Genomic DNA, 27,587 nt, shown 5'->3' on the forward strand with positions numbered 1-27,587 from the left:
GGCGAATACACCACAACGATATCATTCATTTTCCAAGCAGATTGGGCTCGCTGTCTAGAACTTCCAAGTCTGCTACAGCACCGCAACAACCTTTGCGACAAACCTTCCGAACGCGATAAGCCCGATTCTGCTGCACCACACCGCCTTGCGCGACCCTCGCCATTGAGCTTCGAGACGACCTTGCAACACAGCTACCTCGATTTCCTCTCAATTCATCACGTCCGGGGATATCGCAGGGGGATTTTCGAATTTGAAATACCAGAGGCACCGGTCCGCTTCCAGACAAGTCCTCAAGGCCTCCACGAGGTGACTGCCACTTGGAACGGGAAATTTCGTCCGTCGCGCGAGAGCAGCCAAGTGCTTGCAGCAGCTGGCAAGATGCCGAAATATAAGTCCCCTCAGCCACTCACTGATTCTGATATCCTTGCTGACCTTCTGTGAACTCTTCTGTAGGTTTTGTGCTCAGCCCCCACATCCGCTGCCGGTCGTTCTTTCGCTCCTCTCTCAGTTTCGATCCGGACGCGGCCCTGCGATAAAGCACTTTTGATATCGACGACCACATCTACCAAACACGATTCCGAGGCAAGCTGGCTAACTTTGCGATCCATAAATAGGCGATTACTGCGATGTGTACCTCACTCACGACTCGATGAGTGTCCGCAAGGCGCATAACTCCGGCCGCAACCACCTCCGCAACGTCGTGGACTACTACCAGCGTAAGCCGCACCCCGGCCACAGCTTTCCACGCAAGCTGGCCGAGTATAGCTAACGGACGATGCAGAGATCGGCCAAGAGAAGGCTCAATCGGTCATCGACTCCATCACCTCCTCATACGCCGCAGAGGGCCAGGCCGTCCCCAATCCCGCAATGGTCCCTCCCGGCGCATTCCCGCCTCCATTTGGCTTCCCTGGTACTTCTATCCCCCTAATCCCATATAACTTTCCAAATTCAAAATTCAAAGCTAACTATCTTTCTTGCAGGCCGTCCAGGCCAAGGACCTCCTCCACCCTTCGGCATCCCGCCTCCCGGAGCCCCAGGCGCTCCAGGAATGCTGCCTCGTACGTGCTCCCAAAGTCCCTTCCAGGATCCCAATCCACATCCAGCTAACTCGTCTCACCCCTGAACAGTCCCCGGCGGCCGTGGCATGCCCTTCCCGCCGCCCTTCCCACCTCACGCCTCCGGCACCCCGCCGCAGGGTGGCTTCCCCCCTCCGGGTGGCTTCCCTCCTCCAGGTGGCTTTCCCCCTCCACCCATGCCCAACATGCCCCCTGGTGCAGGCAACCTGCCCCCGCCTCCGATTGGCGGGTTCCCGAATTTCCCTATACCCCCGCCCGGTGCCGCGGGCGCGTTTCCGCCGCCGATGCCCGGACAGCATGGAGCGTCGCATTCGCCTATCCCCAGTGGACCGCGTGGTCCGGAGGGGTACGCGCCTCCTCCTGGAGGGGGGCCGCCCCCTGGGATGGGAGAGAAGTGGTGATTTGTCTTGAGCTGCTGTCCGTTTTCATTTTCACTTTCGACGTTCTTTCTTATCGGTCCAATACCTGGTCTCAGTCATGATCACGTTGCGTTTTCGGGAAGACGCTGTGATGCTTCTTGCCTTGCGGGGAGGAAGCGTTGCAGGGAGGCAAAAGCTTTCTTCCTTTCTCAGCTTGCAGGGTCTCTCTTCACTGGTTTTGTATAATAGCGTCTTCTGGTTTCCCTCGATCTCAAGTTCAGTACTGGATCCGGCTGCTATGGCTACTACAATATACCGACGGCCATCCAGCTTCATGGACATGGGAATGCTTCAATGAATAAAACACGGCGTTGGGGCAAATGAGTCGTCCTCGCTACTATAGTCTGAGCTAAATTTACATGCACAAAGTAGAGCACGGTAAACGGAACGACGAATTTTGATTGCACGAAGTGTAACACAAGTGCTTTCGTTCTTTAAACACTAGGACTACTTCCTTCACCGAGTACATAGCGTACATGGCCGCAAAGAACTTGTATTTCGGATCAGACACGGGACGAAGTGAAAGGAAAAGAGGAAGAGATTGTATATTCCGAACCCCGCGAGCAACCCATGGCCCGATCACCATGATCGAAATGCATCAGAACGCCAGGTTTAGCAAGGATAAAAAAGAAAAAAGAAAATAAGGAAATCCAAGAGTACACGCCGACTTCGCGGCGAGGGAGGGTATTCTCACCTTGGGAGGTGGAGGAAAGACAAAGCAAGTAGTTTTGAGATAGAAACGAAAAGAGAGACTGAAAGAGGAAAGGAGAGGAGGAAAAGAGTAAAATAAAAAGCAATCGCACCGCTTTTAGACAGTGGACTGAAGAAACGAAGAGGGAAAGGATAATGGTGCAGTCAAGAAAAGGGCGAGCCACGTACGGGCGGAGGTAAAAAGCGCAGTTAGACAAAGATTCAAAAACCAAACAGATACCGGACCCAAAAGGATGGCGGATGGAAACGGATCATAGACCATCGCTGTCCCACGCTAAAAATCACATATCTTCATCTCAATTGGAAAATAAAATTAGGAAACCAATGCAGGCGGATACCACGCCATCTAGTGGTCATAGCCAGCGCCCCGTTGCCAGGGACTGGCGTTGTTTTGCGCTCTGTAGTTGGTTGCCAGCGCGGACGCGCCGACGGGGGCGTTGTCATAGTTCCGCGGCGCAGGTGATGCAGCCCGACCATATTGGTCGTAGCCGGGGGGTGGCCCCCGATGACCTGAGTGGGTCGAGGCATTGCTGGGGAAGAGCGGTACTGACGGGTCGACAGGCGAGGGAGGGGGCTGGTGGCGGTTCAGATTTTGAGCGCTGTTTGTAGCATCGAGGTTGTTGCGGTGGTGGCCAGTGGCGCCAGTGCCGCTGGAGATGGAGGCAGAGTCGTCGTCGAATGGGTTCTGGTGATATCCGGTGCCGTTCTTGACATCGCCGCGGGCAGTGGCACCAAGGGCTTCCAGCTCGGTGGTCAACTGGGTCTGGGACTTGATGAAAGAGCCGCGATCATCGCGCATAGGCTGGTAGCGAGTATCCGGGTCTTTAGACACCACGGCGTAGACTGAGGCAATCAGGACAAGGACCAGCAGGACCAGGGCAAAAGCGGCGTTATACACGAAGAAAATGACTCCCATGACACCGATCATCATGCCGGGAGGGTTGAACACATCCGAAAAGACCAACAGGAATATGGAGTTGAGAAAGTTGATGACAGCAATGGAAATGTTATAGATGTTGGTCTTTTTATCCATCCATGGGCGCATCACGCAGACAGCAACCAGCATGGCGGCCTCAAGGATCACCAGGGCCACAGTCTGGACAACCGGGGCGGGCTGGCTGAGACCAATGAACATACCCTTGACAAAAATGTAGGCGAGGTACGGAACGACAAAGTAGTACGCCGTGGCCCGGTATTGCACATACAGGAAGCCCCACTTATTCAAGGCAGAGGGATCGGAGTAAAGGATGTAAGCCGGGTTCTTGTGCATGGTGACGGAACGCTTGGCAAGGCGAATGACCTTCTGAGCCGCCCAGCCCAGTGCGACGAGCAGAGACAGGATCATGACCACAGCCAGGACAACTTCGGCGGCCGAGTCACGCCGAGTGAACTCCCACAGGCAGAGTACGGTCATCTGGGCGAAACCGATCAGAGTGAGACGGAAGAGGATACCACGGGTAACGACCTTCCAGCCATTGCGGAAGTCCTGAAACTTGTCACTCTTCATCTTGCCATGCTTGACGAGCAACTCGCAGATGCCCTTGAAGGAGGTGACGATGATAACCACCAAGCAGACAAAGACCACAAAGAAAATCAGACCAGTCAGGAAGATATTGGTCTCTTCAATGTTGGCACGAAATCCGACACGCTCGATACCCCGCACCACGATGAGCTTCTGGCTCGAGTCAGCTCGTTTCGAGATCAAACCAGTAGTTCGCCTCATCAAACTAATAGTTGGGTCGATGAAGTCGCGCTTGCGGCGCTTCAGAACTTCCACGGAGGTGTCACCCAGCTGCGAAAGGACAGTCGAGGGAGTACCGCCCGTAGCGCGCTGATACCAGGTGCAGATGGTCTGCAAGAAGCCAACGTGGATGATACCCATGCTCCACTGGAAGTTCTGAGTCCAAGATTCCACAATCGGGGGCATATGAACCGAGATCATGCCAATCATGGCCTGGCCTTGCATGAAGCCGAACAGAGAGAGCGCGTTCGCCGCAACGTGCGCGGCCGTATTGGAGTGGCCTAGGCCGGAGGTAATGGCGGATGCGGCCAGACCCAAGCCGGAGATGATTGCGGTTACCCATGCCACACCCAGCTGGTACACACTCTTGCCATTGGAAAGCGAAGCTGATACACAGGCAATCTTCTCACCAGTTTCCTTGCTCTTGATCATGATTTGCACATTCGCGTCAAGATCAGGAACCGTGTAAGCAATGCCTAGAAAGCCAACGATTAGCATGCACTTCCTGCATCTACAACGCTCGCGCCAGGCGACTCACCCGGAACCTTGGAAGAAGTGCCGTCGGGAAGCGAGAGCGAAACAGGACCCAAATCAATGGGACCTGGGGCCATCGGGCACATACCCATGCCCTCAATGGAGCAGGGGTCAATGGTGCTCGAATAAGCCTTGTAACCATAAGCAGTCAGGGTCATGTCGGCCACGACATTGCCGGAGATATAGGAGACGCCATCGAATCCAATCGTGAGCGAATTGTTTCCAGGGTAGAACACAACGTTGAAATATGTGGCAGTGAAATTGCTACTTTCCATGCACACATTCAGCGCATTGGATTCGAGGAGCTTGACGGCGGACGCTAGCGGCGCCAGGAAGGCAACAAACAATGTTAACAGGGATAGCGACCTCATTTTGGCGGGCAAGCAGTCACGGTCGGGAGAGGAGAGAGAGTCGGATAAAGCGACCAGCCGGTCGGAAAGAAGAATTGGAGGAGGGCCTGAGTATGACGGCGAAAGTCAGAGCGGGTACTCCAGAGTACCACGTTGCCAGCCGCCGGATGCGGAAAGTCTCGTAGCGGCTGAGAGGGTTCGGCGGACAAGGTAGGATCAGTGGTGAATTCCAGGTGATGCCGCGAAAACCGGTGATCAATCGTTTTGGTAGTAGTTGTGGTGGTGGTGGTGGTGATCGATTCGTATGAGGCTGTTTCTACCGCGTCATTGGAGTTGTCGCCGAGCGGGTCAACTGTCGGGAGACGGGAGACGGGAGGTGGGGAGAACCGATGAAATTCGTCTGGAATGTTTTGGAGAGGTGATTGTGATTTTAAACGAGAGTCGGTGGACGAGAGTCCAGAAGAACAGGCGACGCAGCAAATTCCTGCCAGAGTCGAGAAGCTAGGGTCGTCCGAGTCGAAGTGAAGATGGAGGGCAAAATGGGGGGTTAGGTACGTAGTCGTACTAGTCGAAAAGGGAGAGCGATCGAGGAGGAGCGAGTGGACTGGCGACACACACAGTATGGCCTGGGATAGCGGGGAGGAGGTTGGGAAGAGGAAGGTGAGTTTTCTCTGGAGACGGATCCAGGTACAAAGGGAGAAAGTCGAGGTCGACAGAGGAGAAATGGGGGCACTAGCGTTTGGTGTCTCTGGAGAGTCTTTGCCCAGTGAAGTGTCTCAGGGACTGGGCGGGTCGACCTGGAATGTGGTTACCATCCCGTTCGGGGCTGTACTGTATTGTCATCTAGTCACCGCCCCCGGGCTTGGCACGCCTCGGCGCCTACGAATTCTACGAATCCCTGCGAATCACTCCGTCCGACTGAATAATACCGCGGTTTGGCCACTGTTTGGCCACCGACTATGCCCAAGGGGAGCATGCCTGTGATCGATGATGTAGGTGTGTACTCCGTCAACAGGAACTTGACCCTCGATTCCGTATATACAGTACTTTGTTGCCTATCATTAGTCTCCTTCTTCCTCCCCCCCCTACTATGATATTCCCATCACTGCCTCACTGCCTCCGTCCACCGTCCACGCACACGCGTCCTCAGGGGAGATCTGGGCCCCGCAAGCGGTAGATGGATCGTAGTGGGTTCCAGCGGGTCCCCGACATTGCAGAGAGCGGATTACCTCATCCTCGTACCAGAGGAACTGCTGCCCTGCGATGTGGGGTGGCCTGCAAACAGCGCTCACTACTGGAGTGCCAGATTAGGCTGGTGGAGAGTCCCTCTGCAAATCGTTACCCTTAGGGAAGGCGAGGACCGTTCCCGGGGGAGGCGAAGTTCGCGTGTCTGAAAGGCTCTGAAGGATCCCTTGAAAAAGGGTGTGAGTGTGGAAGGCGGCCTGTACTGGGCTTACTGTACAGGAGGTGTATGTCATACATACATGTACCAGGAAGTACTGTACTTGTATCTTGTCTGCCTGGCACACCAGACCCAGCCTAATCCCGATTATGCTTTGGCAACAGACCGATGGTGCCCCTGAGCCGAGCAAGGGGGGCCACCCGCCGCCGCTCCGCACAGTACGCAGAGGTGACGTCTTTGGACTATGGTATTCCCAGTGACTCTGAAGTACAACCTATGTACCTTTTGTCCCCTTCTTGGGTAAACCACGCAAGATCTGGGGAGTATAGAGAGTGTACGAGTACAGACTGTACTCTGTACTACCTAGAGACTTAGGACACACGGTCCATTTTAAACTATGCGGAGAGGCCATGACCAGCCAGCGATGCTCACCCGACCCTGAATCTCTGCCCTACCATCCTAAATTAAGAAGTATTTCAACATGTCTTGCGAACGCAGCCGACAGCTGATCGTCGCGGGGCTGCCAGAATCCCAATCAAATATTCCGTGGCTTTAGCGTTGCACAGCCTCCCTCGTTTGCCCGCCCGCCTAAAACGCCAATCTCAGGCGCCCACGCAGTATGTTGTCGTATACTTCTTTACAATGGGGATGTCAATGCATGCACATGATTTGACACTGCGTGAACCAAAGCCGCGCCATGTTTCGGATCCAAGAGGCTGGGAGATCACCAGTCCACGTGCGCCCTTGTTGCTTTGTGACCTATATTGTACTATCCGTGCGCCTCGTCCATCCCTGATCACCGGGTGGAGGACTGATCGATGGGCAGATCATCGCGCTCGGGTGCGCGTCATGACGTTGGTTGACCCGTCTGTTCTCCCGCATGTGTAGCACGCCATCTACCGATGTGCACGCCCGGGAGAGCAGCTTTGAAGCTGCTCAGCTCCTCGTAAATAATGAATCATGCTCAGGTGAGAACCCCGGCTGCGAGCGCTCGCGGGCCATGGGCGGCCGTAAGGCTATTTTTGGTTCAGGGTTTCATTGGGTTGGCGTGGCTTTTGACTGGCCGATGGATCCAGCTTTAATTTTACGCTGCTTCCAATGCCCATCGTGATTCGCTCCTTACCCCCCTGCCACTGGACCATTGCGACCGGGCGTCCGTGTATGAGCAGCCGCTGCTGCTGCGAGATCTAATACAACGTTGCTCACAATGTGAAGCACCGCCTATATGTGTGCTGCTTACCGCTTAGGTGGGCCAGCCCTGCCCACTGGCTCCCGTGTCCTAGGTTCGTCACCATGACAGGAGATCTAGTCGGAATTATAGGCTGGAACATTCACAACAATCGTAATAAACGAGAGGTATCCATTCTGCTAATTGAGTGCGTATTGGCATCTGGTACAGTAGCCTGCCCACTCCTCCGTATCTTGCGTATCGTATGCAGTACGGATTATACTGTCCATTTAATACCTGCCCACACCATAGGCTGCCAAGGTGAACGAAATACGTAACAGCCTAAGCCCTTGGCATGAGACGCGTCTACACGGAGCAGTGACTGTACACGCATTTTGCATTAATTCATAATATCCGCCCAGGCCAAGATCGCGGTAATTTGGCTTCTCAGGGAGCATTGTAAATTCAGTTCCACCGCTCTTGGTTGTGCAGCTCAAAAGTCCTTGCACACGCTTCCTATTGTGAGAGATCTGGGAACTTGCATCCGCAACGAACGGGGCTGTGGAGTCGGCTATAATCTATGCCAAGCTCCACAATTAATGAGTGTGCAGAGAGCGAACGTATGAAGATTCGATGAGGTGGTATTCTTCAGGTGTCATTCTCCAATAAGGTACTGTAGATACTCTCAGTTGAGTCTGTCTACTACATACAGTCAAAGCATTGCTATTGATGCCTGATTTACCGGATACCTTGGTGCCTTAATGCCTTAATGCCTCGGTGGTATGGCACGCACAGAATCAGCTATCAGCACGTGATGTGGAGATTTTGCCCAGTCTCACCGACCAGAAAAAAAAGTAGAGACCGATTTTCCGCAGCGATAGGATATCCCCTCGGAGATCAAAACACAACCTCCGATCTGTCCCAACCCAGCTGGAATTTCACTGGCTACTTCTCAGCCTTCCACTTGATATCCACCGCTAGTTCTTGCACCAGGCGGCAAGATGCCCGGCCCTGTGGACACCGCAAAGTCCATCACGAAGAAGCGGAAGAGAAAGCACGCCGCCCGCGCCGTAGGCGATGAGGAGGCCCCCAAGCCAGTGGTGGCCAAGTCAAGCCCCGCAGTGAAAGCGAAGAAGGCGGCTGCGCCGGCCAAGTCTGCTGTGGACAATTCCACCAAAAAGCGCAAAGTGGGCCATTCGCCCAGCGACGACGAGGAAAGTGCCGACGAGGCCGAGGATGTCGAGGAGGTTGAGGATGCTGAGGAGCAGGAAGACGACAACGAGGACGACAAGGACGATGTGGAGGATGTCAATGGGAAAGGAGATGATCTCCCCGCTATGGACGAAGTCCGCCTGCCCCAGACAGAGGGCGAGCTGCAGAAGTTCACTGAGCTGAACCTTTCTGAGAAGACCATGAAGGGTATTCAAGATATGGGGTTCGAAACCATGACCGAGATTCAACAGCGCACTATCCCGCCCCTGCTGGCCGGTCGCGATGTTTTGGGTGCTGCAAAGACCGGTTCCGGCAAGACTCTGTCCTTTTTGATTCCTGCGGTGGAGATGCTTAGCGCTTTGCGCTTCAAGCCCAGAAACGGCACTGGTGTCCTTGTGGTCTCTCCCACTCGTGAGTTGGCTCTGCAAATCTTCGGTGTCGCTCGCGAGCTGATGGCGCACCACTCCCAAACCTACGGCATCGTTATCGGTGGTGCCAACCGCCGCGCCGAGGCCGAGAAGCTGGTCAAGGGTGTCAACCTGCTGATCGCCACCCCCGGTCGTCTGCTCGATCACCTCCAGAATACCCCGGGTTTCATTTTCAAGAACCTGAAGACCCTGGTTATTGACGAGGCAGACCGTATTCTCGAAGTCGGTTTCGAGGATGAGATGCGCCAGATTGTCAAGATCCTGCCCTCTGAGGAGCGCCAAACCATGCTGTTCTCCGCCACGCAAACCACCAAGGTCGAGGATCTGGCCCGCATATCCCTGCGCCCGGGTCCCTTGTACATCAACGTGGACCACCGGAAGGAGCACAGCACCGTGGAGGGTTTGGAGCAAGGCTACGTGCTCTGTGAAGCTGACAAGCGCTTCTTGCTCCTGTTCTCCTTCCTCAAGCGCAACCTCAAGAAGAAGATCATTGTCTTCTTCTCCAGCTGCAACTGCGTCAAGTACCATGCCGAGCTCCTGAACTACATCGACCTGCCTGTGCTGGAGCTGCACGGCAAGCAAAAGCAGCAAAAACGCACCAACACTTTCTTCGAGTTCTGCAACGCCAGCCAGGGTACCCTGATTTGTACTGACGTTGCTGCTCGTGGCCTGGATGTTTGTTTCTCCCCTCTGCATACACTTATTGAACCATACTCATCATTTTCTTCTTTTTAGATCCCTGCCGTCGACTGGATCATCCAGTTCGACCCCCCGATGACCCTCGCGACTACATCCATCGTGTCGGCCGAACTGCGCGTGGCGCCAACGGCAAGGGCCGCAGTCTGATGTTCTTGCAGCCGTCCGAGGTTGGCTTCCTGAAGCACCTCAAGGAGGCGCGGGTGCCGGTAGTTGAGTTCGAGTTCCCCGTCTCGAAGATCGTCAATGTCCAGTCGCAGCTGGAGAAGCTCATTGGACAGAACTACTATCTTAACAAGGTACGAGCCAGCCACCATTCTCTCTGCCACCAATGTGAATGGCCATGTACTAACTGCTCTTCCTCGCCTAGTCCGCCAAGGAGGGCTACCGCTCCTACCTGCAGGCGTATGCCTCGCACTCCCTCCGCTCTGTCTTCGACGTTCACAAGCTGGACCTGGTCAAGGTGGCCAAGGGCTTCGGCTTCTCGGCCCCGCCCCGGATTGACATCTCGCTGGGGGCGAGCCTGAGCCGGGACAAGAAGCAGGAGCAGCAGGGCCGCCGGACGTACGGCAGTCAGCCCAAGGGGAAGTACAAGCGGAAGCACGACGATTGAAGCATTTGTTGAATATGAATCCTTGTCATGGTCGTTTGAGGTGTATGAGTTGGGGGATCCATAAAAGTGTCTCGTCTGCATCTTCATCTTGGGGATTACGGCGTTTATTTAGTGTAGATACATCGATTTTACCCTTTTCTTTCTCTACCACTTCAGTTGTTCCCCTCTATCTGGTATCAATCCAACGTCAGTCAACGTGTAATAAAGTTTGCCCCGCGTGTGCCCACTTCCCCATCGCGGCATGCACTGGAATGCGCAGTCGGCCTCAGCCATGTGGGAGCACAGAGGCGTCCACCACGTGGGGAGTGGCATGGAACGTAGAAGCAAATTGCAATGCTTGGTCGTAGTCTCTCCATAGAAGCAGAGACCCATTGAGCGGTTCTGGCTGACACAATATCACTGGGAGCAGATCTCCCCTCAGAAGACGAGGACCCGGCTTCGGTGCGCTTTTTCGGCAGTTCAAATCGGCGAGTATAACCTTACCAGCGGCAAGCTGTCATATGCGAGCAGGCCCGATAGGCAAATGATAGTGATTTGCATCCGCAGCAGCCCCCTTGCACTTCTAGCCCGCGTCTGGCTGTCGTCTCCCTCCGCAGGGCAGCAGACTATTCCCGCTAACTTGCCCCCTCGCACGCCCTAGGTCAAGATGGAGACCTTGAACCATACAGTGGGAGTCGATGCGTCCATCAGTCGCCAGCCGGTCCGTGCTCTCGGTCGGAGGCTCGGTCGTGACAACCGGTCGTATCGTGGCTACACCCTCAGCCAGGATGCGGGTGTGATGAGATGGATGTGTTGGCAAACATTGGGGCCAATCACGGGGTCTGCATGGCCCTCCCCAGCCCTGCCAGCCTTTTTTCAGTGGATCGTGTATGAGCCTGTTAGGGTCGGACGGTCGATGGATGGCCGGCCGGTTGGCCTGTGAGCCTGTTAGGCCCGTTGGAGGGTCTGTCGTCAGGGCGACCACCAGTTGTGCTGTCCCCTTTTGCCCACTTGTATTCCCACTGATCGGGGCGGTCGAACGGGTGCAGCACCTCGGCCAACGAATTCCCAGCGGGGCCCACGGAGGGCCGCAGGTTTGTTGGTCCGTGTGGCGGCGCGGTGTGACAGAGCGAACAGGTCAAATCGTCCGTCCATCATCTCATCAGTGCCATTGCCGGGGTGATGGGGAGGATAGGAGAGGGTAGGAGTATGGAGAGGGGAGAACGGGATGGCTAGGAAAGTACAAAGCATAGCGGTGAGAGGATGAGAGGACCCCTCGCCATCGATCACCAGGCGAAAAGAATTATCGACCTACGGAGGAAGAGAAGTGCCTAGACGAAGAACTAGATGCACGACGGAGTAGAAGCAGGGCAGCGAACCAGGGAACCATCGCGAGCCGCCCGAAGGGATCCGCAGCCCAACCCACGGCTCCGTTTGTTTACTTTTACCTGTCACTCCGCACAGAGGCTGGGAGTGCGCAATTAAGAGTTCACACTGAGTTCAGGCGTAGCCACTCCTCCGTATTGGGTGATCTTTGTGATCTCTGGAACGAACCGGCGGAGTTCCCCAGCCATCTTTTCTGGGAGGCTGGGCCGGCTGATGACCGTTGGCACTGCACTTTGCGGGTCTTCACTTCTCTTTTTCTTCCTGGTCCTCCCTGCAACCCTTCCATTCCTCTTCTTCCATCCCTCGCATCACATAATCGCTTAATCGCATAATCGCCTCTTCCCTTTCTTCCTCCCTATCCGCCCTCCCCCAATCGGCGGCCCTTTTCATGTGAGGGGATCGGCGGCGGACGAAGCTCGTTCGAACCTCAGCCCGCATAGCAACCACTCACCACCTCACACCATTGCCTTTTCCCTCCTTTCGTCCTCCTTTTCGTTTCCTCCCACGCGGTGGTGACTTGCGCTGGTACGCTTCAAGCTCCTATCTAATCTCTAATCTTCGAGACATCATCCCTCGCCCCCCTCTCTATCTCTCTTTCCATCTTCCAATCTTCGAGATTCCCTCCAGCCTCAGCCTCCACTTCTCCCCCACCTTCATTGTGGCCCCCCCAGCACGGAGCACCACCAAGTGACCACAATCCCCTTTCTCCAACAGTCTACCGGGATCCATCCTCTCAGAGCATGCGATTGTCGGGCTGAGGACCAAAAGAACCAGAGGCCCGGAAGAGACCACACACCACAGCCCGCCCTCCCACCATGGGGGTCGACACCCGCAGACCCGTCCTCCCCGCCCCCACAGAATCCATCGTCGATACCACGGGCGACAGCACCACAGGCACTGATTTGGCAACTGACCTTTCTCGCCGCACAGACAAAACGTCGTACTCCATCCCGGACGACGGCAGCCCCATCACCGTCTCCACCCGGCGCCTGCGGGACCGGGACGACAAGCTGTCGCACTCACACCGAGACTCCCAAACCTCCCTGCTGATCGAGTACTTCGAAGGCGGGAAGGAATCGGGAGGCGTGGTCTCCAGGCCGAGCGTGCGAGTTCGGGTCACACCCTCGGGGGCCCGCAAATTCAAGGACAAGGACCGCATCCAGATCACTGAGTCCGGCAGTCGCAAGCCGTCGTACACCCGGCGCATCTCCTTCACCTCGCCCAGTTCCAAGTCAAAACAGGTGGTCGAATCCGGCCTGGAGGAGCAGAGCCTCAGCGACAGCAACTCGGCTGAGGAGGACAGTCAACATCCACCGCGGCGCCCGCCGGTCGAGATCGAGTTTCTCAATCGAGATCTCGGGAGCGAGCTTTCCACCGTCTCGCGCGATACCAGATTCATGCCACACTCATCGGACGTCTCATCCATGCCCGCTGACAGCATGCTCGACGCAACCTCCTCGGCTGGTCCTCGCCGCAAACGAAGCCAGAGTCTAGAGCGTGGTTCCAGTCGCGGAGATCAAAATCTATTGAAGACGCCATCCCGACAGCGAAGCCGCAGCCTGAGCAAGGAGCGCATTGCGCACCGGGTCGCTGAGAAACTGAGCGGGTCACCCCAAGAAGTGTCTAGCAGCAGACATAAACATAAAAGCAAGAGCAAGAGCTCCTCCCGCAAGGATTATTTAGAGGCTGAACCCAAACCATCCCGTCGGAAGCGCCATGAAGAGGACATCATCCCCAGCCCCGAATCCAGCTTGCTGAGTACCTCCGCGGTCTCGTCCAACCGCAAGTCTGGCGATCAATATTCGATTCGGTCTGGCGCCTCCAAGTCCTCGATCAACAACCCAAGATTGTTGGAGACTGTGGAAGATGCCATCCGACGATTGATTCTGCCTGAGCTCAAGGAGCTGAAAAAGGACCAGAAGGTTATGCATAATACGAACAGGTTCGAGCGAGAGCGCGACATGACTACCACTTACTCCTCCACGAGCTCGAGAGATGAACTGGGTCGACGCTTGTCTAAACATTCGAGTGCACCAGACATAATAAAGCCCCGGGTGGTTTTGAACAAGGGTAGCAAGGATGAGGGTATTGTGCTGGCTGACTCTGGACCACGGTCCAAGGAGATGACCCAAGAAATTACCAAGGAGCGCAAATCCAGCAAAAGTAGCGATACTTCTGATGGCGGCTGGGTGAAATGGGGCCGACCGGAGCTCAGTGAGCAGGACAGGATTCGACGCCAGAAGAGCAAGGGCCTTCGGGATGCCCAGGCGGCGGGACGAGTGGGCTCAGCCCTGACAGCAGCGTCTCTCAAGCATCACGACTCTCAGTCCAGCCTTGGCCAGGAAGAACACAAGGACAGCGGCTCTCGGAAGAGCGTGGAGAACTTCAACGTTAATGATACTGAGCTCGTTTTCCAAAAGCACAATGTGCCGCGGATGCCTATGCACAGTGAGATCGATTCTGAGTTGACCCGGACCTCGCTGCTCTCCGAACGTACTGAGAGTCCCGGCCCTCACAAGACTGTCGTGCATGGGGAAGTCCCTCGCGGGTCTCCACGACAACTCGCTTCCCCCGCCTCTCGCACCCCCACACGGACTCCCGTGGACTCACGATATGAGCTGGGCATGCGGCATGGGAACCAGTCACAACGCGATCTCTCCGTCCACAGCGTCTCGGACCGTGATCTGCGTGGCATGAGTCAGTCTCCTGGCGGTGACCACGAGGACTGGGCGATTGCTGCCGCTGCCGCTGCTAACCTACTTGATGCTGCTCATCCCGGAGACCGGGCCATACACGAAAACCGCTACGAGGCCGGCCGGCCTTTGAGTCCTATTCAGAGCGTTGCGAGCGATCAGACTGAGACTCATGGTCGTCACTACAACGCTCAGTATGACCCCGACGTCCAACGGGAGGGGGAGCCGCGCCTTTCGATCGACTCTCTATCCTCTGCGCCAAGCACCAACCTGGCACGATCTACTCGGACCGATGGGATCAGCCCCCACAGCCAACGGGGTGATTTCAAGCATGGGGAAGAAGGTCCGGAGCTGGGGTACGAGCAATCGTGGCATGCTTCTGGGGAAGAGCTGTATGGACCGGATGAAGAGTCTAGACGGTCAGTGGGTTACGACGACAGCGAAGTTGATTTCATGGACAAAATCAAGGAGGGCCAACATGTGGCCGAAGGTGTTGGTGCCAACCCTCAGTTCGTCCACCCAATGGGGGTTGAGTCCGCAGTGGCTTCCTTGATGGACCCCTCTGTGCTTGAGTCCCAGTCATCTGGCCATTCCGGCAACCGCTCTCAAACCGAGTACGAGCGCGCGGGTAGCCGAAGCCCTGAGAAGCGTGGCAGCCCACTAAAGCAAGTCCAAGAAGCTTCCAGTCTTGATGAGACATCCTTCCCCCGACGAATGGGCGTTACGTCGCCTCCTCAAAGTGTCACGCAGTCAATCGAAGATCTGGATGAGGCTGGCATAGCCGCTGCTGCTGCTCGCGGGTTTGAAAGTCCTCTCGCCGACGCAGAGGAGCGCAGCCAAGAGTCCGAGTCGGATATCAACACCAACCCGTCCATCATTCAAGGCCCCATCGGCGGCGTCGCTCAGGGAACCCCGGATCAATGGGGTGTCGCACAACCTCCCTACTTCGATTCTCCCGCTGTTCAGATTCAGACTGGCGGTGCCAAGGATGTGGGTGAGGCCCCGCAACGCAGCCTCGATGCTGAGTACTACGAGACTGCCCGGAACATCTTCGGCGGCGATGACTACTTTGTTGACCAGCAGGCCGGTCAGCTGTTCGGTACTCCCCCTGGAGCCAAGGATGAAGGCTATGTCTCGGCTGCAAACCCGATGTCTCCGAGTATTGCCACCCCCAAGCAAGGCAGCCGGGGTCTTGGGGCCGATGCTGGAATGGGTGCTTTTGATAGTCCCACTGAGGGCGATGATCCCTTTGCTCCCAATCATCAGCGTCATTTCAGCGGGTATTCCCATGGTGTTGGATCGCCGCTTTATGATAGTGCTACTGGACGTGGCATTGAGAGGATTCAGTCAAAGGATATTGTTGCTTTGATGGATCATGTAAGTTCATTACGGTCATTCCGCGCCCTGTCCAACATGTACTAACGCCTACTTCTCAGCTTACTGTTCGCGATGCTCAACGGAACGCCAGAGATACTGAGATTCTGGTCACTTTGGTCCGAAGCGCTGCAGAAATGCGTACCTCTTTCGAAGAGATGAGGAAATTCATCGCACAGCAGGATGAAATGCTCCAGGATACCAGTGACAAGCAGCACGACCGAACGCTCAGAGCTCTTGGTGGGCCTCGGCCATTGCCTCCCAGTGGCTCTCGCAGCCGTCAATTGAACATGGAGGATGAGGAGGACCTGCAGTCTAAGCGGAAAAATATTTTCAAGCGCGCGCTCAAGGGTCTGAGTATGAAGTCTGGCAATGATCTCACCAAAATTGAGGGTATGCTGGAGCAGTTGCTGGTGGAGGTTGAGGCGTTGCGCGGAGGGCAAGATCTCACCAGCCCTCGCAATGGTACTCTGAGAGCCAGCACTGATCCTAATGGTTATGATACCACTGGTCAAGATGGTGCTGCTCTGGGCAGCCGCTCTCCCTACATGGGCAGCCCTCGGCCCGCCACTGTGGATCAGCGTGTCGACACTGTCCCTGAAGAGGACGATGAGGATCTGGAGATCGATGAAGATGATCCTTACGTGACTGCACATCTTCCAATTAAAGAACCTGCACGCCACGAGCGAGCTGGGTCTATGCCTCTTGCTACACCTCCTCGCAAGCCCGTGGCTACAGGAGCCCGTAGTAACGAGACGACCCCGAAGGCCTCTGACAAAGCTCGCAAGCACAAATCCAGCAGTTCGTCGATCTTCCCCAAGATCTCCCGCTGGTCCAAGACCACCGCCTCGTCCATGGGCGACAATATCCGCAACAGCATTCAGCCCAATCGCAAGGAGCGTCCTTACTCTGAGATGTCCCGCTCCGCTTCGGACCTCGCCCAGGACACATACAAGACGGGCGACTACTACGATCCCCAAGGTGACGACCGTATCCGGTCCACCTACACCCTGGACGAAACCCACCAACAGGAGAACCGACCCCCCTCCCCCTTGGTCCCCTCTCAAGTCTCCGAAGCGCCCAAGTATCGAGCCCACCGTGGCAGTCTGGATCTGCAGCACCCTCAGCCTCGCCAGGGCCCCACCGGCCGGTATCAGAACCAGCTGGAAAGCCAGGCGCAGACGTATGCGACCCCCACCTCACCCAACTCCGAGCACTGGGGCTCCAACCCCAGCCTCCCAGCTGTGAACCCTAACCAAAACCGGTTCAGCGGCGGCAGTCGCCTCTCCCCTATCTCCGATGCAGGCTATTCGGAAACCAGCTCGCGCGCTACTGGCCTGCCGCCTCGTCCGCCCAAGATCAAAGACAACGGACCTCTCGTCCCAGAACGGCCACCCAAGGTCCCCGAAGATGAGGATCAGACACAAGCGCAGCCGCAAACTTATGGCAGCGACCGCGTTGCTTCACGGGTACGTTACACCTTCGAGCCAATCACTTCCCTCTGGCAGTATTTCTCCGCAACAAGGGACTCTTCCTAACCATTTTTCTTTCTGCACTACAGGGCTCCACCATCCGCTCCCCGCCAACTCGCAAACCCACCGGGCCTCGGCCGCTGACGTCCAGCGGCGCCTACAGTCCTAGCAACATCAAGCGCACGCGCTACCGCGGCAGTCCGATGCAGATCGACTATGACGACGACTATTAAGACGGACGCTCTGACCGCACTGTGATACCCTTCGGGCTTGTATTTGTGTCTAGCGAGTTTTGCTCATGACTTTTGCGCTTTTTCTCTTCGTTGTTTCTTTTCCATCTGACGACCCTGCTTGTTTGTTCGGCTTCATCTCTCACGCCCTTTACGACACTGACGACCGTGCCTTGGATTCGAGGATTCGAGGAATTCTTGAAACCCGCATATCATCTGAATCATCCCCATCTCATCTACAAGCAATTGTGGCCAAAATCCTTTCTTCTACTTTTGGTGTCCTGGATCTGATCATTTCGCCTTTTTTTTTTCGTGTTCATAGGCATTGAGGTGGATGGGGCACCCAGCCAGCCAGTCATTCTCTTCCGTGTATGTTTGATTTGTCTCCTTGTCAAGCCTTTGCTCCTTTCGCGCGTCGCATTGCCGAGGAGAGTGCTGGTCATGAGACTTGGTTGTAGATAGCGTGGACAGAGCGTATTTCGTTGGTGCAATCTACTCGGACCCTGTCATTGGGTTGATGGGAATTCTAGAACATTTTGCTAGTTTCTTGGTAGTTTCTTGGTAGAAGAATAGTTGTAGACTTACGTACAGTTGGAAGTGATGCGGGTATTGACGCCGTCAACATAGAAATTAGGAAACAGATTCTGTATTACCGCCATTTGCCGGTGATGCTAGGAGGGAGAGACAGGATAGAGGCTAAGTATAACAACCCAACAATGCGATCAACCCGATGTTTCGCTCTGACCTCAACCATCCCACAACTCAATGACAAGCCCCAAGAAAGAATAGGTATAAACCCCTCGACACTCCGAACTCCCAGTGCTCTTTACAAGAAAGCTCCAAACCAAGTTTCAATACCGCAGCGCCCATTGAAGGCATCAACGCCCATCCCTAATAGTCAGAAAAGGGCCGCACATAAGTAGTCCCCCTCTCCCGAAACGCAGACGACGCCGTCGCATCCGAACTATCCTCCATCCCCTCGCTAACAGGGAACCGCCCGGGGTAACTCTCCGTCGAGCGGCACTTCGTGTTCCGGTCCGAATCTAGACTCAGCTGCGTCGAGTCGTCCGTATAGCGTGACGAGGTAGACGGTATCCCGTCGCCCGGCCTGCTGGGCCCGTCAAATGATACCGCAGGTGACTTGACATAGAGGGGGGCGAACTAGGGATCGAATCGATGGATGTGCCGTGCACGACCTCGATGATTTGGTGGTCTTCTTGTCGCGGGTGCTTAGTGGTGAGTTGTGGGGTGAAGACCTGCTGGTGCTGGGTGGTTTCCAAGGCAGGGCGCGGGCGGCAGGTGGAAGTAATAGATTTTTTAACGGGGTCGTAGTATGAGGAATCAGAGACGTTGCGATACGCTTCGTCCATGGGCGAAGGGCGCGCGTACTCAACGCGGCTCTCGTGCACCCGGTTCTCGAGGTGCAGACTGGGCGATGCGCGGCCTCGTGGCGAGCCGGGGTAGCACTGCGGCGGGTTGGCGAGGTCAACCGCGCGCGAAGGAGCACAGCACATGCTGTCAAAGCCTACATGCGAGGCGTGTAGGGCCGTCGTGATCTGGTGGCAGATGGGGTCCTCGTGCACGAGCAGGCCGCTCGGCATCGGCGAGCGATAGACGGACGGCGGGACGATGCCGGTGATTATGTCGATGGCTAGTCTTTCGGCTCGCTCCATGGCAAGCCTCAAGGGTGGAAAGTCATAGCGGCAGGGCCAGAATGGGCGCAGGATGAAGGAGATCCCGTAGATTAACTGGAGGTAGAAGAGGACGACCACGAGCGAGATGGACGTGAGGAAGGAGATGGGGAGGATGGCGATGGAGTGTGGGGCGTGCTTTTGGAGTAGCACGGGCATCTCGAAGGTGGACTGAAGGAGTGAAAGGGCTGGACCTGGGAAGATGTTATCTGCAACTGCTAGGAATTGGATCTTGTCCATGTTGACAATGAAGTCGGTCAGGAGCAGTTGCGGAGGAAGGCGCGATGCCAGACTCGTCGACACTGCGTCCGATTTGCCCTGAACGATCTATACAAAATCAAAATTAGGATCAATAGAACTATGGGACGATCGTCAAATTATTCACCATCATATATTGCGTGGCCCCGTACGCCAGATCTCTGCGAAGATAGATCCTGTAGATTCCATCCCATAGATTCAAGTGGAGCGTCGATCCGCGGGAATGTCAGACAGCTTCCGGCCAGAACTCCGCCGCAACCTCACCTCACCTTTCCCGCCAGAATCCATGACCACTCGCCTCGCATCCCTCCGCTCCGCCAAATCCGTCATCATGTCTACCGTCGCAGCGGAGTGCACCCATCTTCGCCCGCGGCGATTCGCCCCGCTCGATGCCGGGAAGGCGTCGGATGCGCCGGTGCTGAAGGGCATAGTGTTTGATGTGGATGGGACTTTGTGGTAAGGATTTTCTCCTCCTTTGTGTCTCAGTGGTTATATGAGTAGTTAAAGGTGGGCTGTTTTGTTCCTCGTTTCGCTCTTGTAATGGCTGTGTCCAAAACAATCGCGATCTCTGCGATGCGTGGTATTAGAAACCCCGTCTTGCCTGGACTGGTTCGGGGAACCCGATTGTGACTTCGAACTGCCGATACAGAAGCCAGCTAACTCTCTTGTAGCCTGCCACAGCACCATATGTTCGCCGAAATGAGGTAAGTTCAATATCTGAATCGATCAGCCCGTGGTCTTGTTGGCCGGTCTACCAAGCTAGAAGAGCACCGGGCAACCTATATACTACATCCCCAAACGCCATATCGCCCTCCTCTAACCATCCATCCAGAGCTGCACTGGGAATCGACAAATCGGTCGACATTCTCCACCACATCCGCGACCTTCCCACGCCCGAGGACCGCGCCGCAGCGGTCACCAAGGTCCAAGCCGTCGAACGGCGCGCCATGCTCGAGCAGCAGCCGCAGCCGGGCCTCAGCAAACTAATGGAATATCTCCAATCCCGCGGGCTGCGGCGAGCACTCTGCACGCGCAACTTTGAGTATGTGCCTTCTCGCCTATACGTAGTTTCCAAGTTTTCTGTTGATTAATAGACCCGCAGGGCCCCGGTCCACTATCTCATCCAGAACCATCTTCCCAGTCACATTTTCCTTCCCATCATCACCCGCGATACCCCCAACCTGCTTCCCAAACCGGATTCGGCAGGCATTCTGCATATTGCGCGGGAATGGGGGTTGACGAATCGGGCGGAGAACTTGATTATGGTAAGCCTTTCATGGATGTTGTAATATATTCTCATTGCCCCCGAACAATTCTGATCGCCCTTTACCAACAGGTCGGTGATAGCATTGATGATATGACCTCTGGTCATACTGCCGGCGCGGCAACGGTGTTGCTGCTGAATGAGCGGAACGGTCATCTCCGCGAACATGCCCATACAGATTTGTGCATCACTCGTCTGGATGAGCTGGTCGATATCCTGGAGCAAGGATTCGTCGGCCGGGAGCAAAATGATGTGCACGAGTAGAGATCGTAAGCTTGATAGATATCCGTAGCTACGCATTGAAATGATATCATATCCGGGCAGACATTGGGGTGTTATAGATGGGAATCCCTACAGTTTGCTCCGAGGAAGGGTCTCATAGACGTGAGCTAATGTATAAAATCGCAGTTCCAAGTCCCAATCAGACCGTTCAAATGTACACTGGTATTAAATTTCGTGAATACTATTTCATGGCCGCCCTCCACGGGGCTTCCCACCGCGGCCACGGCCACGACCCCGACCTCCACCTCCACCTCCGCCGCCTCGCGGTGGTGGGCCTTTCGGGCGGGGGCCAGACGGTGGCCGGCCTCGTGGCTTATCAGCCACCACGCTGCTGCCAAACTTGATAGTCCCGCGACCTCTGCCTCGTGCCGGAGGGGGCGGCTTCCGGCCACCTTTGCGGGGCATCATGTCGTCCTCACTATTGGATGGCGGCGTCCGAGGCCCACGAGGACGTCCCTTGCCGCGCTGGTAACTCGTCGGCGGAGGGGGGCCCTTTCGGGATCGGACGGGGTCGTTGAGGTTTGTGATATTGGCTGGATCGATGTCTTTGAGGGTGAAGGACGCAGTTTTTTGTTGGAGGTCGGGGGGAAGATGTGGGCAGTCGCCAATGAGGTGTTTCCCGCTTGTGCAGTGGGCACAGGAGATGGAGACTACAATGTTTTGGGAGAGGGGTTCCCGCATTGGGAGGTTGTATTGCAGGTCGCAATCAGACTCCATGTGTGTTGAGGCACCACACAGATCACAGGGGACTTCAGCGGCCGAGCTTTTCAGGGGCGATGGGCAGTTGTCTTCGACGTGGCCTCGTTCGCGGCAGCGTTGGCATCTTCGCCATGAGGGACATTGTGTGCTTTGGTGCGTATCCCATGCTCCGCAATGGATGCACTTTATAGGCGTTAATATCAAGTGGAGACAGCGTCAGATTAGAACAATACGTACCTCCTTGGTTGGGCACACTTCAGCCATATGGCCCTGGCGAAGACACTCGGTGCAGCCCACCGGGAGCTGGAGATCGATGGCATTGACGTCTCGATCCCAGTACACCAACTTAGCCTGAACATCCATGTCATCTTGCTTCAAGTCTAGCAGAGAAACAGGTGCAGTGGGATATTTCTCAGAAAAGCGCTTGAACGCCTCTTCTTTAGACTCGGTCTGCACTGGTTCAGAGCCCGGAAGAGGCGCTGCAGTGCTCCCATTAGGTTTTCCATTGGCGTGACCGTTGGACAGGCTGTTTTCTAAGAGTAGAGACTCTGGATCATAATCATCTGTGCCATCTCCCTTGGTGCCAATGTTGAGCATGAGGGAATCGTCGGCTTCGGAGTCCAGCTCAGAATCATCCGAATCACTTCCCGAGTTCACCTCGCCTTCTTCAGAGTTGGTATTGACCTCGGAATCTTTCACCGAGTCTGCCTTGCTCGCCTCGGACGATACAGAAGCACTGCGACTGCGCCAGTATGCGCCGTTTACGGCTTTGAACTGCTTTGCGGAGGTTCCATTCGCGGTGTGTCCGTTTGTCTGCGGCTGTGGCTGTGGCTGTGGCTGGGCCTGAGGCTCGGCTTTGCGCTTCCCCAGCGACGTTCGCACCGCAGCCTTTGTCCCCTGGTTCCAGCTAATCGCCGGCGCCGTGCTGCCCGCATGGGGGTTGGCGGGCGCGGGCGCGGGCTTGCCTTGCACATCAGATTTGTCCGAGTCATTGTCTGAGTCTGAGTCTGATCCAGAGCTAGATGTATCATCGGGATCGACTGCCAACAAGTTGGCGCTGAAGGCAGCCCCCTTAGGGACGAAGTCGCTCACATCGCTGTCTTTGCGGGATCTGTTCCGTCGCCGCTTTTTCGTGGGATGGGAGTCGCTGTCGGGCCTGGTTCGGGAGGGAGTGGTTCTGCGAGCGCGCTGGACGCCGAACGAGGCCGTTCGCGAGTCAGCGTCATCTCCAGGGTCAGACATGACCAGTCAGTTGCTCGAGTTGGGGTTGGAGAGCGCAGGGAGGAGTGGAGGGTCGGGGATTAAACGGCATGGCCAGCCAAATTTTACGGCTGCGGGCACGTGCCAGTTGTGCAAGATGGCCAGTGTGTGTTTGGGGGTGGAAGTTGGGACGATCTCTTCCTGTATAGAAAGTATGAGACAGCGAGAGAATGAGACAGCAAGATGTCTCAAGAGGTTATTCCGGGTATCCTATGCAGTTTGGCTTGTCGCACAATGTAGTCGAGTAGCTAGCTGGTCTAGGCAGAGCCTCTCCACGGTGGATATGAGTCGCAAAACAGAAGTATCAGTAAGGACTCAGTCCCACATTCTATTTTCGTAGACGGAATAAGGCAAAGAAACTAGAGAAAGCCACCTCTCCATCTAGAGTGATGTTGTCAAGCCACTGGGCCCCTTTGTCTCGCCACCGGCAGCACAGAGACCTTGTTCCGCGTAGTTCGTCGGTGCTAGTTGGAAGCGTACTAGTCGCGTCTGTGCTGCTCCGAGCTTGTGAGCGCTGCACGTGTCTGGCCCAATTCCCAAACCTCAATTCCTCGTCCTCTTTGTCTTTGTCAAGTTCGCACACCAGACTGCTATAATCCCGTCCACCTTCTGGAAACGCTCGACACTCAACGCTTTGGGAATTAGCAGAAACACGGCGCGCAAGGGAAAATCGAGACTGCCCCGTGACCCCCCGAAAGTCCGCCCGACTCCAGTTCTGGGCCGTTGTGCCACCTTCATCATCCCCACGCTCTTTTCCCCCTCCTCTCCTCACAAGTGCTCTCGCTCTCTGTCACGCTGGCGTCCAATACTTCCAAGTCCTCCCTGCTGGTTCCTCGTACCATCTCCTTTTCTCCCGAGATGGACGGACCACAGCGGTTATCCCCCAACACGCAGAAGCAGGGCCGTCGGCGGCGGTCCAGCAGCATCATCTACCAGGAGCCCGCTGAATCCATGGAACATATCAGTGACCAGGCTGCGCTGCCCAATCTCAATGCAAACTGGGTCCATGCCAAGGGTGAGTCAAGCTTGCGCTGTTTTTTCCCCAAAGTCCCGACCGAACCGCTTCGGACACGGTGGACAACACCCCGAACGGGAGGAGGAACACCCATGATACCGAGCTGGGCTAACTAGGAATGTTGTCGTAAACAGGTGCCTGGACCATCCATTTCGTCCTCATTGCCGCGCTGAAGATCTTCTACGATATCATCCCAGGTGTCTCCCAGGAGACCTCATGGACCCTCACCAACATCAGCTATATGTTCGGCTCGTTCCTCATGTTCCATTGGGTGCGGGGCATCCCGTTCGAGTTCAACGCCGGTGCCTACGATAACCTCAACATGTGGGAACAAATCGACAATGGCGACCAGTACACACCGACCAAGAAGTTCCTGCTCTGCGTGCCCATCGTGCTCTTCCTCCTCAGCACACACTATACCCACTACGACCTGACATACTTTACCATCAACTTTCTGGCCACATTGGGAGTCGTCATCCCTAAATTGCCTTTCGTACGTTTTCCATTTCCTCGGACCTCCCCGGAATGACTCAATTACTAACAAATCGTGTCTCCAGTCACATCGGCTGCGAATAGGCCTCTTCTCCGATATACCAGACGAGTCATAGTGTTTCCTTTTTCCTCCTTTTTTGGCTACATCGGCGTCTTCTGGCCTGCGAGCTCGCTCCTTGTGTTCCTTACCTTCCCTCCTTGAAATATTCGAACCCATCGAACCGTCCGACTCCTCATACAGAAGTTCTTGCATTGCGTTGATTCACGGAGTTTGAAATCCGTTTGTTGGCTGTCGCAGATTTTCCCTTCCTTGTTCCCTTTTGGCAAATATGAAGAACACCGCAAAGAAATGGGCCGGGAGAGACAGAACCGGTCTTTCGTTCACCACCTGTCCTTTGGGTTGTCTAGGTTTCTCTCAGCTTTAGAGCCCTGCATATCCTATACCGCACACTTCTGATCCTTTTCTTTCTGCCGATATGTAGCATGGTAATCCGGAAGCTGTAGAATTGCCGGGAGCTCCGAGCCTCTGCATAACTGGGGGCTTGCAGCTACTTGAGTACCAACCTAATGCAAGTCATTGACTTTAGTCATTCGTTTTTGGCTTGGCTGTGCGGGGTTTCATTGCATCATTCTAGTGTGTACCTAGTAGCAAGTACCACAAGGGATGAATCTCTATCGTGGGGAGGGAGCCATCTACGCAAAAGTTTTCTATTCTTCTGCTCCTTCTGCTTTTTTGGTGGGGGTGGGGGAAAGCATGACAGTGAGGTACATCCCTAGTAGGAACATCTCTCTGTGGCTGTTTGGTGGATCTGAAATTGCAACATGCTATGACCTCGTAACAATATACATCAGGACCAGTAGTATCAGAGCATGCATTGGATTGCACTGCCTGGGTAGTACTCCAACAGCCATTATAGAAGGCCATCAATGATGACCCATTCTCAAGAATAAGAGCTTCTTAAAGTTGAAAAAAAACATAGATTCAAGGGCAAGGGCGTTGATCGTCCTAAACTAAATCACGGCAAGAGGCACGCGAACAACTTCAAGCACAAATATCACTCAAAGACAAGCTGATTGCTACCAGCCAGCAACAGTTGGAAATAAGAGCTTCAACTTCAACCAACTTCTTCCCACCTTTCCTTTCTTACATGTCCTCTCAATCATCCTACCATACACATCACATCGAACTACTGCCTGCGTGATTGCCCAACTTACGTAATCCTTTATCGATAAGCACCAGGTCCAGAAGACGCGGCCAGCGGCGGCGATGTCGTTGCAACACGCCGAGGCCATGGCTCCCCCGGGCGACTTCTCGCATCGGACGCCCAAGCCGTTGCCTTTCGAGTTGCTTCAGCATACTGGCATTTTCTTTGAGGAAAAACTCTGTCCGTCCGCTTTCCTCGTCCCCCATCCTGCGGAGAACTCCATGCGGCTAACACGCAATTATCAGATACACGCGCGTTAGAGCTTTTATTTAGCACCCTTGCGTCAGGAACCTATGCCTCCAACAATGTCCTAGTGCCCTTGCCGCAGCATCTTGCCCTTGCAGCGACTTTTTTGGTCCATCCGTCGACGACGACGCGCGCCAAGTCCACCGAAGAAAAAGATGCGCCAGATGTTGCCCTGCGACTCCTGCGACTCTATAGCGCCCAAGTCAACCCCATGGAGGCAAAGCTCAACCTTGCCTTCAGTTTTACGCAGTCTAAACTCTCGCGATCAGGAAGGCGATGCCACGAGGAGCATGATCCGACCAGTGAATTACGTCACGACGAGACCCGGCTGCTGAACCTCGAGCTGGGCAAGGGAGACTCGTTGTGGTCTCGTGCGGAGGACTTCTGGCATGCTGTAGGCTGGGCGTTCAATTGCTCCGTACTGCATCCGGAACGATGGGACCGCTGGCAGATCTGGCTGCATTTCATGTGTGACATACTTATAGACGACTGGACACAGCGAGAGCAGACGTACGAGGCGACGCAAGCACAGAAAAAAGACAATCCCCAAGATGGTATACCAGAGGGAAACGGCAAAAGAAGGGGCCGAGGAAGACAACCCCTGGAAGATGACCTAGGCGTCTTTCGGGAGAGTTTGATCTTTCAGTATATCTCCGCCGGCGTGGGGCACAGAAATACTCGCCGGATCGTAAGGGCCATCTTTGCGGACGGCAGTACCGCCTCGGTGAATGAGTTTCGAGAAGTGTTTGATAAGGAGCTTGCATCTCTCTCGGCGCATAAACACGGAGCAAAGGCGAAGAAGAGAGAGCGCGAAGTCAATATCGACAAGGAAGAATACGGTGACTACTTGACCGATGATAGCGATGAGGATGCCTCTGTCTCTGGTCAGAGCAAGCCACAGTCCCGCGCCCCCACGCCCCTGGGTGATGTGTCGAAGGGGAGGCGCTCGAAGCGCACTCGGCGAGGCACCAGGAACGCGTCCGATCCAAGTGGCGCAGAGCCCGCTCCCGAAGCTTTCGATGCATGTCGAACCGCCCTCGCTCACAATAGTGGTGGTGTCTCTCACATGGGCGGCCTTGACTCTCTTGGACTGCGTAAGAAGTTCCTCGGCATTTTATCGAGAGTCTCCGATTATCTGCCCAAGGACTTTATCAAGCTGGGTGAACTCTACCACTTCTTCGTGGAGCAGATCCGCCACATGCCCCTGCCGATCTTCCAAGTCTTTGTCAATCCATTTGTGGCTCCGGAACTTGACGATGAATCGCAATCCACTCTCTGCGAGTTTCTGCTGTTCAACATGATTGAAAGCTCTGCACGGACATCGCACGATAATTACCTCACCGATGCCAAGCTGGAACAATGCTTTCTCCCATACGCAGCCGCTACGGCCAGTGTGGTCGACGATGCCAAATTCTCTATTCTTCTTGAATCACTAGTCACTCTGTTGGCGGGCCAGAATATGCTCAAACTCACGCCCTCCCTGAAATCCGCCGTCAAAGCTGGGATTCGCCGTCGGGAGGATAAGGAGTCATACCGCAGCCAAGCTAGCCGGAAGAAGAAGTCGCTTGAATGGTGCTGGCTAGAGGAAAGCGGGCAGAGATTGATGTTCCTGGTTGATCTTCTCGAGGTCCAGGACGGTTAGAAGGTGTGAGGGATGGGACTCGCTGGAGTCACGATAATTACGATAGCAA

General features: G+C 55.2%; 9 protein-coding genes across 9 annotated transcripts; 6 read left to right on the forward strand and 3 right to left on the reverse strand.

Annotated features, from left to right (window-relative positions):
* Positions 1–616: 616 nt before the first annotated feature.
* N7482_003701 (putative U1 snRNP complex component Yhc1) lies at positions 617–1,477 on the forward strand (the record flags this gene model as incomplete). Its single annotated transcript, XM_056685826.1, has 4 exons — positions 617–716; positions 782–910; positions 981–1,058; positions 1,128–1,477. Coding segments are annotated over 4 exons (657 nt in total), but the record flags the coding sequence as incomplete, so codon positions are not given.
* A 1,075-nt stretch (positions 1,478–2,552) lies between these two features.
* Positions 2,553–4,852, reverse strand: N7482_003702 (transient receptor potential ion channel family protein; the record flags this gene model as incomplete). The annotated part of the gene is made up of 2 exons (XM_056685827.1): positions 2,553–4,423; positions 4,486–4,852. 2 exons carry the CDS (start codon positions 4,850–4,852, stop codon positions 2,553–2,555), a joined length of 2,238 nt encoding a protein of 745 aa, XP_056544569.1.
* Positions 4,853–8,402: 3,550 nt separating this feature from the next.
* On the forward strand, positions 8,403–10,350 carry has1 (ATP-dependent RNA helicase HAS1; the record flags this gene model as incomplete). Its single annotated transcript, XM_056685828.1, has 3 exons — positions 8,403–9,687; positions 9,777–10,036; positions 10,108–10,350. 3 exons carry the CDS (start codon positions 8,403–8,405, stop codon positions 10,348–10,350), a joined length of 1,788 nt encoding a protein of 595 aa, XP_056544570.1.
* Positions 10,351–12,530: 2,180 nt separating this feature from the next.
* On the forward strand, positions 12,531–17,487 carry N7482_003704 (uncharacterized protein; the record flags this gene model as incomplete). Its single annotated transcript, XM_056685829.1, has 3 exons — positions 12,531–15,785; positions 15,845–17,251; positions 17,344–17,487. 3 exons carry the CDS (start codon positions 12,531–12,533, stop codon positions 17,485–17,487), a joined length of 4,806 nt encoding a protein of 1,601 aa, XP_056544571.1.
* A 1,046-nt stretch (positions 17,488–18,533) lies between these two features.
* Positions 18,534–19,415, reverse strand: N7482_003705 (uncharacterized protein; the record flags this gene model as incomplete). Its single annotated transcript, XM_056685830.1, has 1 exon — positions 18,534–19,415. One exon carries the CDS (start codon positions 19,413–19,415, stop codon positions 18,534–18,536), a length of 882 nt encoding a protein of 293 aa, XP_056544572.1.
* Positions 19,416–19,656: 241 nt separating this feature from the next.
* Positions 19,657–20,961, forward strand: N7482_003706 (putative haloacid dehalogenase-like hydrolase; the record flags this gene model as incomplete). Its single annotated transcript, XM_056685831.1, has 5 exons — positions 19,657–19,889; positions 20,105–20,137; positions 20,266–20,475; positions 20,536–20,698; positions 20,770–20,961. The coding sequence occupies 5 exons, from the start codon at positions 19,657–19,659 to the stop codon at positions 20,959–20,961; spliced, it is 831 nt and encodes a 276-aa protein (XP_056544573.1).
* A 204-nt stretch (positions 20,962–21,165) lies between these two features.
* On the reverse strand, positions 21,166–22,920 carry N7482_003707 (zinc knuckle domain protein; the record flags this gene model as incomplete). The annotated part of the gene is made up of 2 exons (XM_056685832.1): positions 21,166–21,861; positions 21,916–22,920. 2 exons carry the CDS (start codon positions 22,918–22,920, stop codon positions 21,166–21,168), a joined length of 1,701 nt encoding a protein of 566 aa, XP_056544574.1.
* An 876-nt stretch (positions 22,921–23,796) lies between these two features.
* Positions 23,797–24,561, forward strand: N7482_003708 (ORMDL family protein; the record flags this gene model as incomplete). The annotated part of the gene is made up of 3 exons (XM_056685833.1): positions 23,797–23,953; positions 24,088–24,446; positions 24,511–24,561. 3 exons carry the CDS (start codon positions 23,797–23,799, stop codon positions 24,559–24,561), a joined length of 567 nt encoding a protein of 188 aa, XP_056544575.1.
* Positions 24,562–25,712: 1,151 nt separating this feature from the next.
* Positions 25,713–27,538, forward strand: N7482_003709 (uncharacterized protein; the record flags this gene model as incomplete). Its single annotated transcript, XM_056685834.1, has 2 exons — positions 25,713–25,830; positions 25,896–27,538. The coding sequence occupies 2 exons, from the start codon at positions 25,713–25,715 to the stop codon at positions 27,536–27,538; spliced, it is 1,761 nt and encodes a 586-aa protein (XP_056544576.1).
* Between the last annotated feature and the right edge of the window lie 49 nt (positions 27,539–27,587).

This window comes from Penicillium canariense (assembly GCF_028826845.1).
Source record: "Penicillium canariense strain IBT 26290 chromosome Unknown utg000002l_segment0_segment0, whole genome shotgun sequence".
NCBI lineage: Eukaryota > Fungi > Ascomycota > Eurotiomycetes > Eurotiales > Aspergillaceae > Penicillium > Penicillium canariense.